General features: G+C 45.0%; 1 protein-coding gene across 1 annotated transcript; it reads left to right on the top strand.

The window, feature by feature from the left end:
* The first annotated feature begins 1,105 nt into the window (after positions 1 to 1,105).
* On the top strand, positions 1,106 to 1,856 carry LOC115990489 (mediator of RNA polymerase II transcription subunit 30-like). The gene is made up of 2 exons (XM_031114316.1): positions 1,106 to 1,438; positions 1,653 to 1,856. The coding sequence occupies exons 1-2, from the start codon at positions 1,106 to 1,108 to the stop codon at positions 1,854 to 1,856; spliced, it is 537 nt and encodes a 178-aa protein (XP_030970176.1).
* The last annotated feature ends 11,814 nt before the right edge of the window (positions 1,857 to 13,670 follow it).

Here is a 13,670-nt window from a genome sequence, read left to right as displayed (position 1 = left end):
CTTTCATAGCATTAGGCGTTATAGATGGGTTACTCTTATCTTCTAGAGTCTCTGGAGGCCTTAGCCACCTTTAGGAGCAAATTTAGTATTCCCGATGACGTGGATGTGGCTTACTGCCACGAGAGTGATATTGCTCTCCACCGAGGATTCGGTACAGCCTTTTTTCCTCTGATGGCAATCTTAGAAGGCGGGGTTAGGTTTCCTGTGGATCCCCTTTTGACCGATACACTTAGGTACTACGGGCTGTGTCCCGACCAGCTGCCCCCCAACTTTTACCGGGTAGTTAGCTGCGTCAGTAGGTTGAACCACACTTTCGATTTACAGTTAAATTACCATGATATTAACCATATGTATAGACTCTGTGGGAACAAAGCTACAAACTATTACCTAAAGGCACGAGATAATCGGGTACGGCTGATATCATGCCTGCCTGATTCGAACAGGAACTCCGCCGGGGAATTCGTTCGGGTGCGCGGCAATTGGTTTTCCGGGGACGTCCCTTACCCCCTTTCACGGTGTGAAGTGGGTTTGTACCAATCCCTTGATCTAACTGTTTTCCTTCGCTTTTCCTTTTCTTTTAATGGAATAAATCTTTATAATCAGATACTGATATGGCACTTGTTCTTTTGCAGACGGCAAAGTGTTTGTTCCGGACATTAGAACCGTCCACGCCAAGGATTTAAACTTCATCCTTCGTTCCGAGATATACGTGCACTGGGACGGACAACTCCGAGCTTCGCACCTGATCCTCGGGATAGAGCTAGTTTACTCCACGTGGTAGAATTTTAAGCAGGCACGTTTGGTTGACAATCCCCTGCTGTCCTACATAGACGTCCGGTACGCGAATTTCCTGCCGCCAACGCTTACAACCGGGGAGGCGAGAGATTTTGGACGGCGCTTCACCTGCTCGGACGAGCTAGCCCCATTGCGAGACGAGTCTGCGGAACAGGTGTCTCGGCGCCTTAGGGAGTTAGCCCACGAACCTGTCCAACAAGAGGGCCTTGTTCAAGAGTAGCCTCAGCCCGAGGATCCCCCGACCGAGCCTCAGCAACCAGCGGTTGAAGCAGCTGCCCTGTTGGTTGAAGCTATCCATCTGGGCGGAAGGATGGTGTCAAGGAAGGTCATGACCATTGACCGTTTTGTGCCTGGTGCACGGCAACCCAACCAGCCCCCACCTTCTCAGGGCCGGGGCCAGGGGCCTCAGCCTCCACCCTCTTCACAGGGTGGACGGGCCCTTAAGAAACAGAAGGTAACCGATCAACCTTCCACGGGCCCGGGGGATGCCGCCGTCCAGACTCCTCCCCCACCAACAGGGGGAATCGTTATCCGTGAGCCGCCAACCCAGGCTGGTACGGGGGTTGCGTCCTCCTCTCAGGTGGCTCCAGTGTGGAAGCCCAAGTTCCTTTTGGACGGCAAGCCGCTGCCTTCAACCGCCTGTGTTTGGATGTGGGAGAAGGGCGAAGGCGGCCGTATTGCCTAAACTTTGGTCGAAGGTCTTCTTCTTCCCGAGGACATGCATACCTTCGAGGAGGGATCTGAGGAGTCTGTGGGGCGCCGGTTAGAGTGGCATGCCATTGCGGTAGTTACTTAGTTTATTCGTTTTCTTTCCATACATTCACTTCTGCTTCTTTATTAACTTTTGTGCTTGCTAGGCTACCCAACTGGCTCACATAGTAGCCAGCCGGACACGGGATCTTGCCGAGGAAGTCGAGCGTGAAAAGGGAGCGCGGGAGTCAGTGGCTAAAACGGCGAAGGAAAAGCTTAAGGTAGCTGAGTCCGCCGAGAAGAAGGCTGCTGCCGCGGAGAAGAACAGGGCATTGGCCGAAAAGAGGTGTGCGGAGCTTTTGGCCAAGTAGAATGAGACGTAGGTCAAGTTAACTGAAGCCATCAGCCTTAATACTGCCAACGCCGAGGAGTTAGCCGACCTTAGGGCAGCCCTAGCGGCCGCGGAGCAAAAATGGTATAACGAAGGCTTCGCTGATGCCGAGAATTCTGCAGAGCCGGTAGTGGCTCGAGCTCGGAACTTGGGTTTTGAGGCCGGGTGGTTCGCCGCTCTCCAAGCACTGGGTGTTCCCGAGGATTCGCACCTGAGAGACCCCGGCCAAATTCCCTTTCTGAGCCCTGTCGCTGCCGTCTAGGACACCCCGGCTACTATTGACGAGGAGGAAACGGCTAGCATGAGGGAGCTGGTTGAACAAATTGACGCTCATGCTGAGCCAGAGGACATGGAAGCCACTAGCATCCCGACTGTGCAGGAGCTCCTCGGTGAAGACCCGCATTTTCCCTTGACCGACCAGCCAGAAGCAACGGACCCAGCCCGACCCTCCAGCTAATTTTCTTACAGTCCTTTTATGCTTTTACTTATTTTTATCATATTTCTAATTTTAATGGTTTATTTGCCTAAGGCATTGGGATGTGGTGCATGAACAATTACCCTTATTTATTTAATTGGTAAAATGCGTTCCGTTTGACTTTCATTTTAATCCGTTGAATGAATTTCTGTCTATTTGTATGTTTCACGTGGATTATGCCAATGTTTTGGCCATTTAGCTTAACTGAGAGCCAGGCTTCTGTCCTTTGTGTTTTTAGTCATAAGGTCTCAACCTGCTCGGCGATTTTAATCGAGCCGAGTGTCAGGTCTCTGTCCTTAGAGATTTTAGTTGCAAGGTTTCCACCTGTTCGGCGATTTTAATCGAGCCGAGGGCCAGGTTTCTATCCTTAGAGATTTTAGTCATAAGGTTTCTACCTGCTCGGCGATTTTAATCGAGCCGAGAGCCAGGTTTCTGTCCTTAGAGATTTTAGTTGCAAGGTTTCCACCTGCTCGGCGATTTTAATCGAGCCGAGGGCCAGGTTTCTGTCCTTAGAGATTTTAGTCATAAGGTTTCTACCTGCTCGGCGATTTTAATCGAGCCGAGGGCCAGGTTTCTATCCTTAGAGATTTTAGTTGTAAGGTTTCTACCTGCTCGGCGATTTTAATCGAGCCGAGGGCCAGGTTTCTGTCCTTAGAGATTTTAGTCGTAAAGTTTCTACCTGCTCGGCGATTTTAATCGAGCCGAGGGCCAGGTTTCTGTCCTTAAAGATTCTAGTTGTAAGGTTTCCACCTGCTCGGCAATTTTAATCGAGCCGATGACCAGGTTTCTGTCCTTAGAGATTTTAGTCGTAAGGTTTCTACCTGCTCGGCGATTTTAATCGAGCTGAGGGCCAGGTTTCTGTCCTTTGAAACATTATTTGCAATTCTTTTGGTGTGCAGTCACGAAACCAGAAACAGCATATACAAATAAGTTCATCTTAATCTTGATTTTAGCGAAATACAAGTTCAGGCTTACACGGATGATCATGCGTAGAATTTCTTTAAGTTGTTGGCATTCCATGGCCGGGGAAGCGGCCTCTCGTCGAGGTCTTCCAAGTAGTAGGCCCCTGCACCCGCGATGGCTGTAACTCTGTATGGTCCCTCCAAGTTTGAGCAAGCTTCCCTGTAGCTATGTCTCGCATGTTTCCCACAACCTTTCTTAGCACTAGTTCTCCAGCACTGAATTCCCTCCCCTTTACATTTCGGTTGTATCTTTGGGTTAGTTTCTGCTGATATTTGGCTAGCCGTATGGTCGCGGCCTCCCTGCATTCTTCTAACCAATTCAAACGCTCCATCATCAAGTCGGCGTTCCGGACGGGGTCAAACCTGACGACCTGTGCGCTGCATAAGCTCACCTCGGTTGGTATCACTGCCTCCGCTCCGTACGTCAAAGAAAACGGGGTCTCCCCCGTGGATCTTCTGGGGGTCGTGCGGTAAGCCCACAATACACTAGGTAGCTCTTCTACCCATCTTCCTTTTGCCCCGTCCAACCTTCTCTTGAGCCCGTTCAAAATAGTCTTGTTCACAGCCGCAGCTTGGCCGTTGCTTTGTGGGTAAGCCGGGGTTGAATACTTGTTCCTGATGCCGAGTTCGCTGCAGAAGGTCCGAAAAGCTTTACTGTCGAACTGTAGCCCATTGTCAGTTACTAGCGAATTTAGCACCCCAAACCTTGTGACAATGTTTTTCCATACAAACTTTTTTACGTCAGTATCCTGGATATTGGCCAAGGCCTCAGCTTCTGCCCATTTTGTGAAGTAATCTACAGCCACCAATACAAAATGGCGGTTCCCTATTGCTCGGGGGAATGGTCTGAGGATGTTAAGCCCCCATTGCGCGAATGGCCACGGGCTGCTGACAGGATTTAGACGTCCTGCAGGCTGATGGATCAAAGGGGCGTGCTTTTGACACTGTTCCCAGCTCCGAACATATTCGGCAGCATCCTTCTGCATCTGTGGCCACCAAAACCCCTGGGTCATCGCTTTGTGTGCTAAAGACCGTCCCCCAACATGTTCGCCATACACTCCCTCATGCAGCTCGGTTAGAAGCTCTCTGACTTTCTCAGGATGTAAGCACAAAAGGTAAGGGCCTGTGAAGGACCTTCGGTACAATTTGCGGTCTGAAGACAGCCAGTACCGGGGAGCCACCCGACGAATCTTGTTGGCCTCGTCTTCATCCTCTGGAACTTTATCCTCGGCAAGGAAATCTATGATCGGGTTCATCCAACACGGATTAGCCACTGCTACCTGTGCAACCTCTACTCTGGCTTGGTTGGGAATACTCTTCACACTGATACTTGGCTCCCTTATAAGTTCTATTGTGACTAGCCGTGGCGTGTCCTCGGTAGCCGATGAGGCTAACGTGGCAAGGGAGTCGGCGTGCTTGTTTTGTGACCGAGCTACTTGGGATACCTTTACCGTTCCGAATTGACCGATAATCTGCTTGGCCGCACTCAGATAAGCTTTCATTCGAGAGTCCCGAGCCTTGAAGTCTCCTGTGATCTGATAAACAACCAGCCGAGAATCCGAGTAAATCTCTACATCTTTCGCGCCCAGATGCAATACGGCCCTCAAACCGGCCAATAAGGCCTCATACTTGGCTTCATTGTTTGAGGCTTTGAATCCCAATCTAAAGGAATGTTCTAATCGTATACCCTCAGGGGTGATTATGACAACACCAGCCCCGGCCCCCATAGCATTTGAAGCGCCATCCACAAATACCCTCCATGGGCGAATTTCTGCACTACAGATTACCTTGCCGTCGTTCTTGGGTGTGAATTCTGCGATGAAATCTGCGAGAACCTGTCCCTTCACTGAGCTTCTAGGTCGGTATCTTATGTCAAACGATCCCAACCGAGTCCCCCATTTGGCAATTCGGCCTGTGAAGTCTGATCTCTTTAACAGTGACTGTAATGGAAACTCGGTGAGGACGAACACCGTATGAGCCTGGAAGTAATGTGGCAACTTCCTTGTGGCATACACCAGGGCTAAAACTAACTTCTCCAGGGGCAGGTACCTTGTCTCGGCATCTACCAAGGTTTTGCTTACGTAATACACTGGCATTTGTACTCCTTGGTCCCTTAGTAACACAGCACCTACGACATGCTTGGTGACTGAGAGGTACATAAACAAATCCTCCTCGGGCTCCGGGGCCGTCAACCTCGACGCCTTTGCCAAGTATTCCTTGAGTTCTCGAAAAACCTCATCACATCCCTCGTCCCAACGAAACCCCTTCCACTTCTTCAGAAGTTGATAAAACAGCCGGCAGCGATCGGCAAACTTGGAGATGAATCAGTTCAGGGCGGCTAACATTCCAGTGAGCACTTGCACCTCCTTAGGATTGCTTGGCGGTTTGAGGCGGTTCACGGCTTCTATTTGGTCGGGGTTAGCCTCTATTCCTCGAGTAGAGATCAGATAACCCAGGAACTTGCCAGCCCCTACTCCGAAAGTGCACTTCTCGGCATTCAGGCGCAATTTGTGACGCCACAGTATCTCGAATACTCCCCGGAGGTCTTCCGTATGCTGTGACTCTTTTCTGCTTTTTACCACCATGTCGTCAATATAAACTTCAATCGTGCATCCAATTTTTTCTCGGAACATTCTCGTCATCATTCGCTGGTACGTGGCTCCGGCGTTCTTTAATCCAAACGGCATAACCTCGTAGTGATAGTTTGCATTCGGGGATATAAATGCTGTCTTTTCTCGGTCCTCGGGCGCCAAGGCAATCTGGTGGTAGCCTTGGAAGGCATTTAGGAAGCTCATTCTTGGGTGCCCATACGTGGCATCTACTAGTTGATCAATCTTGGGCATTGGGAATGGGTCCTTGGGACACGCCCTGTTCAAGTCTGTGAAGTCCACACAAAATCTCCATTTGCCGTTCTTCTTCTTCACTACAACAGTGTTTGCTAGCCATCTCGGGAAGAATATTTCTTTTATGACTCCGGCCACCTTCAGCCGTTGGACCTCCAGGTTCACTGCATCGACGTGTTCTTTTGATGCTCTTCTCGGTTTCTGCTTCTTCAGGGGAAATGATGGGTCTACGTTGAGTTTGTGGACAATGAACTCGGGATCTACTCCGGGCACTTCATATGGGTTCCACGCGAAAACATCTATGTTCTGCAAAAGGAACAACAACATCTCTACCCTTTCCCGGTCATTCATGCTTGTGCCTATCTGGAAATACCTATTAGTATCTGGAAGAATTCTAACCTTCAATACCTCCTCGGCCACGTCTGCCCCTGTTTCCCCTCGGGGTCTCTGTAATTGCTATGAAGTTTCTTTCTCGGCCTGCTCAGCTTGTCCAAGCTGTTCATTTTTCCATCTGACCGCGGCGACAAGGCACTGCCTTGCCACTTGTTGGTTCCCCCTTACCTCGGCAACTCCATATTCAGTGGAAAATTTTACTTTCACGTGGAGGGTGGACGGAACAGCCTTCATGCCGTGAATCCACGGCCTCCCCAGGATTGCGGTGTACGGTGAGAATGATCAGACTACTATGAAGGTAACTATAACTCATTTGCCTTCCATGTCCATCGGGAGAGAGATTTGTCCCTCGGGAATTACGACTCTCCCGTCAAATGAGACCAGCGGCATGTCATACTTCGCCAAATCATGGGTCTTTAATTTGAGACCTTCGAAGAGGTCCGGGTACATGACGTCAGCCTCGCTCCCTTGATCAATCATTACCCTCTTCACCAGGAACCCGCCTATCCGGGCCGTCACCACCAAAGCATCGTCGTGAGGTTAGACCGTTCCTTCCAAGTCGTCTTCTCCGAACGAGATGGTTAGCCGTCCAACTTTCTTTTTCTTCTCGGCTAATTCTCCTCCCGTACAAGCCACTGTCAATACCCTTTTTGTTGCTGCTATTCCTCTTGGTGCAGCATGGATGACTTCGATTACCCCTAGTGGAGGCGGGAGGGGATTCCTTTTCTGTTTGACGCCCTGTCCAGCTTCTCGGTCAGTGGAGTCTACTACAAACTCTTTCAGGTACCCTGCCTTTACTAGTTGCCCGAGATGATCTTTTAATACCCGACACTGCTCGGTGGTGTGTCCTTTGTCTCTGTGATAGGTGCAGTATAGGTTTTGGTTCCTCCGGGACGGGTCGCCCCCCATTTTGTTTGGCCACCTGAAGAATGACTCGTTCTTGATCCGCTCCAAGATTTTGTCCACGGGCTCTTTAAACGCCACATTGACCCCTTCGATTTGCACCTCTGGTTCCTGCATTCTGAAGTCTTTTTTTGGTTTTGTCGGAAAAAAGCCTTGCCAAGATCTCCCAATTAATGGAGCTTTCCCCCTGCTTTGCAGTCGGTCGTCCTCCAGGCGTTTATACTCCTCTATGCGTCTCATCAGTTGCCTCATATCCTCAGGGGGTCTTTTCGTCAACGACTCCTGTAATTCAGAGTCTTCGGGAGCCCTATCCTGAAGGTGCTTGCCGCAATTTTCTCGTTCCCTCCACCAATCTCGTTGTAGAGTTCCCAGTATCGGCTGGCATAACTCCGAAGGGTTTCCCCGACCCTCATCTTCATGGAAAGTAGCACGTCAACCGGCTGTTGCACTCGGCTGCATGTCACGAATCTACTGCCGAACTCTTGAATCAGCTCGGCAAAGCTATGGATGGAGCCTTTCCGTAACTCATTGAACCATCCCAGGGCCGTTGAGCCGAGACTAGAGGGGAATACTTTACACATCAATGCATCATTGTGTGCATGCAAAGACATCATGTGGATGTAGTGACTGACATGCTCCACGGGGTCTGTCCTCCCCTCATAGGAATTGAATGGCGGTCGCGTGAATTTGCTCGGCATAGGGGCCCGTTCAATCTCATCGAAGAATGGAGACCGAGCTGCCATCCGCAAGGCTCGGCTTATGGCGTCCATGGCAGCATTGTGGTGCTGCCGTTCCTCAGGCGATTCTGATCTTCGGTCATCATATCCATGCGACCGTGAACGGTCCCGTTGATGACGTGGTTCCCAGGAGTGCCGGTGTGACTCTTGAGAGCGTGATCGGTCTCGGAATCATTGTGTACCAGATCGACTGGAGCCCTCCTCGCCCCGATTTCTCCTTTGTTGAGGGTTGCGATTCCTTTCTTGGCTCCGACCCCTTACTTCCAGCTCCAAATCCATTACCAATCTACGCAATCGCTCCAACTCTCGGTCTCTATCATCATACTGTCGATGCGCCGAGATGCCTGAAACCGTTCGGTGTGTCTGGGCCGACCTTTCTCCCAATCCGGACCCTTCCTCTCCTCTTGGGTGCTCCTTATCCTCCATCTGTTTCTGCCTTCTCTCCTTCCATGTCAATCCCCGAGAAGATCCTATGAAACTACTCGGTGCACGCCCTCTTGGACGCTACTCAGACATTTCCCTCGTTTGAGTCTCAGTCGAACCACAGTTTCGTAAGAGAGCCCCACGGTGGGCGCCAATTGTAGGAACCAAGTATAAGGCTGCTGGGCCTTAAATCACTTGGGCTCATAATTTATTTGTAGTGGGCTTGAGGATTTCCTCCTCTAGGTCGTTCTCGGCAGAGAGACTCAAAACAACACTCAGTTCACACTTTCTCACTTGACTGTTTTCTCTCTGTTTTTCTGAACCCCCTCTTCCTTCCAAACTTCTGCTATTTATAGCCAAGGTTAGTGGTGAGATTACGATTTCAGCTTCTGTTAGTGCTATTGAAAGTCCAGTATTATCTGATTTAAGTGGATTTTTAGGTGAGAGTGCGGTGCAACAATTATGGCCTTGAAACTTGGTTCCAGCTTAGTTGATAGTGCTCGGTAATGCAGTTTACCGAGCATATCATAATTTACCTGGGCACGGTTAATACGCTTGTCCGGGAAAGCTTATGCCAGGCACACATCAGAATTCAAGGCCCAAAATTGGTTTTTGCGCTAAGGCAGATCCAAGAAGGGCTTAGGGCAATGGGACTGTTCCTGTTGGGCCTGGGCCGAAGGGCCTATATGGGTTTTGGGATCTCGGTGCCGTACAGGACCCATGAATTGTAGTAAAAATAAGCTGAATAGTGAAATAATCTATAATTTTAATTTCAATCCAAACACACGCTAAATCTTTCTACAAGTAAAACTTTTCATTAAGAAAATGAGGTTTTTTTTTAGACATAATTACAATATGTTGCTAACTTCGCACTTTGAACCTTTACTCTAGCTCTCCAAACACTTTTTGCATAAGAATGTGTCAATTCAACTACAAAGCCCTTGACAATTAAGAAATTGAGGTTTAGATTTGTTAAAAGGTGAAGTATTCTCAGTTTTATGTTATATAAAATACATTAAAAAAAAAAAACTAAGCTTATATTGCGGTAGGTCATTTTGTTATAAATGGAAATAGCCAACCATAAAAAAATTTGGGAGTCACGCTATTATGCTGTGTTGTTGTTGTTGTTGTTGTTAGATAATTTAAATTGGTTTAACATTTGATAAATGCTTGTCCCTCTATTGTTATTTTATAGATAAGGACTTTGTTAACAGGTGCCGGCTAGCACATGTTAATGAACCAACTGTGATTCATTTATAATTTATCACAAATCCCACCTGCATAGAAAATTGGCCAAGTTTTATTTTTCATCTGTGTTTTATCACAAAATAATTTGACTTTCTTCTTCAATGCTAATGCTCTAATGTCAAACCTACTAACTTCCCTTATACGCCTCAACCAACCAAATAAACAAATAATAATACTAATAACAATAAAGGAAAGGTGCTGGCAATGCTTTGTCAAAGTGATAATTCCAGTTATCATATATATATATATATATATATATATATATATATATATATTTTCCCTGCCACTGCCGCCGACCCAAGTTCTCTTTTGGCATGAGGGCAAAACTAAGAAAAGGACCATATCAAACCAGAATCAAGCTCTTGACATGCTTTTACGGGAAAATACTATTTGACATATACATTTTACCTCTATAATTTATCACACTACCGGCCTAAACCATAACTTTTTGCCATTCACCAAAACCCAATTCGGTAAACCTGTGCAGCACTTACAGTTAACGCAACACCGGCACAGGGAAAATAGATTTAATTCCTTCTTCGTTTACATCATCATATTCATTGGATTTTTTAAATAGTCTCACTAGTGGCCAAAATATTCATGTAAAAAATACTTTAATTCTAAATAAAACTTAGATTTGACAAGAAGAGATTCTTAGGCTCTTACCTCATTATGCTGTTAAATTTTCTCTACTTGAGTAATTTGGATAGTCTTCTCTCTCAAAACTTAATAAGCTTATATATAGCTAAGGTTTCAACCTTGTTTTCTAAAAACTCCCTAATAATTATAAATTATAAAAATTTGGCCCCGCCCTCCTTTTAAATCTTTTTTTTTTTTTTTTTTCTGAGTATTACAAAGCCTTACACTACATTTGCAGGTATAGTGACGAGGATTCAACTCCATCTGGATGACTATTGACGATTTTCACATCATCATTCTCTATAGACATAGGTTGTTAGATTGAACCTCATATCTCTCATGTGTTCTTGTGTTACTCTCTTTTAAGCTTTCGCATCTACAATATCTTTATTATATCTCCTCGAATTTATTTAATAGATACGATATGATTGAAACCTATAGCATCTGCTATATGATAATTTCTTTATTATTATTAAGTCAAGGCATCAATTAATTTTTGGTGTATAAGAAATTAGAACTTAGGTCCTTTATTCACCGACCAAACTTTGCAAGTTAAACTAAGGGTGACCCTACAACATAACTGTATTAATGTCGTTGATAACACCTTCAATCTGTGGTCAAGCCCATTGATCTCAGTTTAGATGTTTTCTTAAGATTAGTTGCCCGATTCTGGATGGTCAAAAATTTGTAGATTTCCATTATATATGTATTTAATATTAAAGCGTCCGTTAGACCCTTTGGGCTTTGGCTAGGATTTTTTTAAAATAAAAATTATTTGGTGAATAAGAATAACATTTCATGTAAACGTTGGTACAACCACTCCATACTAAACTTTTCCCACAGCCTAGCTAAAAAATGAAAAAGAAGAAAAAATCATCGGAAGAAGCTATGAAGGTGCTAAAGCTTGGGCTTCAAGTAAAGAAAATCATGTAATTTAGTGTAGAGTGTAGATAGAGAAGTAAAAAAAATTTCCTAATAATTTTGAAGGAAGTGTGAGTACAACCTCACATTTAGTATATATGTAGATATATTGATTATATTATCCCTTCGTAATCTTACTCTTAGAACTTTTGAACACTTTTTACCCAACCCAATCTTGTAAAGTTGGATACTTCTCTTTAGCCTATGAGTTATAAGAAGGACTTCGTTTAAAAAAATATGCTTTTATTCGAACTTTAAGGTTATTGTCAAATATGGGAGTATAAATCTGAGTGTTTTTTTTTTTTTGGAGGAAAAAAATTGAGTTAATTAGCGTTGAAAGTTTCACACTTAATTGCTGTAGCTTTAAAGAATGACTTAGAGTCAAAAAATAAAATAAATAACAATGACTTATAATTAGAGAACAATGACTTAATAAGGCCATCCCTTAGTTGTAATGCACATAAGGGATGACCTACATATTAAAGAATTGACAGACAGGGAGATCAAGTCCATGATATGTGGATAGTATTAGAGGTAGGTGTTGTGTGATGCAATAAACTAAAGTTGCCCATGTAAAGTAGAGAATAATAGTAACAAAGAAATAAAATAAAGGGGTAAACTTTACAATATTAGGTGTATGAAATCAATTTGTTCTATCTCAAGTGAAACCATTCAAAATTAAGGCTAGAAGTACAAACTTTCCATGCTAGTAATTATAATTTGGATGCTTATGAAATCAAGGAAAATAGAAAGATTCACAAGTTTTTTGTTCATGTTCCACATTATTAACCTGTAATGTGCTTGCTAGCTACTCTATGAGTCATTTGAATGTGAAATAATTAGGCACATATATATATATATATATACATAGACCTTAGAGGAAACTTAGAAATGAGAGTGTGACACGACAACCACGTTTATCATTGATATTCAAAGGTATCTACCGCGTAAACAAGCAAACGTGGATGTACTGCTTCATTCAAAAATTCTTCTATGTAGCAGAAATGAACCATGTTACCGTGCCGTCCATTGTCCAATGTTCCTTTGTCATGTAATGTTGACGGTCCAACAAAATGGGAATTGCATAGTTCGTACTTCGTAGAAAGCAATTAAGCCTTTACTGTAATAATAAAGAAGCTAGGAAAAGAAAAGATAGCGGATGCGGATGCAATGAGAAAAACATTGAAATTGAAATTGGGGTGTAAGCGACTAAATTTCTAGTTTGAAATAAATCAAACAAGTAAAATAGTTTCACAAATACGAATTTGTATTGATGATTGTGTGGTACAATTCTCTGGAATTACAAAAGAGTGATCCTCTGATTCGATCTCCTTGCAAAACTTATTGATTAGATTTATGGTAATGTGGATTTGACTTGAACACAAAATATCCTTCAATTTGGTTGAGGGATGGATCGAAGATTACTAAAACGGAATTACAATGAATCTCTGGCTATGAGCTTGTTTAGAAATCCTTTGTTCTTCGCGTTCTTCGTGTTCTTCGTGCGTTCTTCGTCTTCGAAGGTTTGTGGTAGAAGTTCTTCGGAGCTTTAGAGGCTTGAATCCGTTGAGCTTCGATGATTTGTGATTTGTTGATGTTTTCGAACACTTTAGGCTTGATTCCCGTGAACTTTAGGATCTAGGCAGATGATCTGGATGATTCTGCTTCGAATGTTCTTCGATTTTGGGGTTGAAGTTCTTGAAGTTCTTGAAGACTTTGAGGCTTGATCTTCGCAGAGCTTTTTCACTTCTGAATTCTGGTCCCCTTAAATGTCTTAGGAAGGCTTCTATTTATAGGAGTTTTGGGGTGGGTGAGCGATACGTGGCGGAACTTGATTGGTGACACATGTCACAGCCTGATTGGTTCGCTTGTGTCATTGCTTACACGTGCTGGACTGCTTGAGTCATCGCTTACACGTGCGAGGCTGCTTGAGTCATCGCTTACACGTGCACTAATGCGTGATTGGTTCTTGCATGACACTTGGCAAATTTCTGTTGGCTTCTGAATAGTGATAGCAAAACCTAGCAGCAATACATGGTGCTCTGTAATTGGCTGTATTTTGTGGACTTGATAATGTGACGTGTCAGCTTGTGATAGGTTGGGAATTTTCCCTTTCTACAAATGTCCCCTCGAGACTCGTTCACGCACATAGTCTCGGAGTGTGGTGTGGGAATGAGTTTCAAAAAAATGGATTTTTGGTACTTGACTCTTTAAGTGAAGTAGTTGAAGGTAGTGGAGCTGTTGAAGGTG

This window comes from Quercus lobata, chromosome 5, assembly GCF_001633185.2.
Source record: "Quercus lobata isolate SW786 chromosome 5, ValleyOak3.0 Primary Assembly, whole genome shotgun sequence".
Classification (NCBI taxonomy): domain Eukaryota; kingdom Viridiplantae; phylum Streptophyta; class Magnoliopsida; order Fagales; family Fagaceae; genus Quercus; species Quercus lobata.
This window is presented reverse-complemented; position numbering and strand designations above follow the sequence as displayed.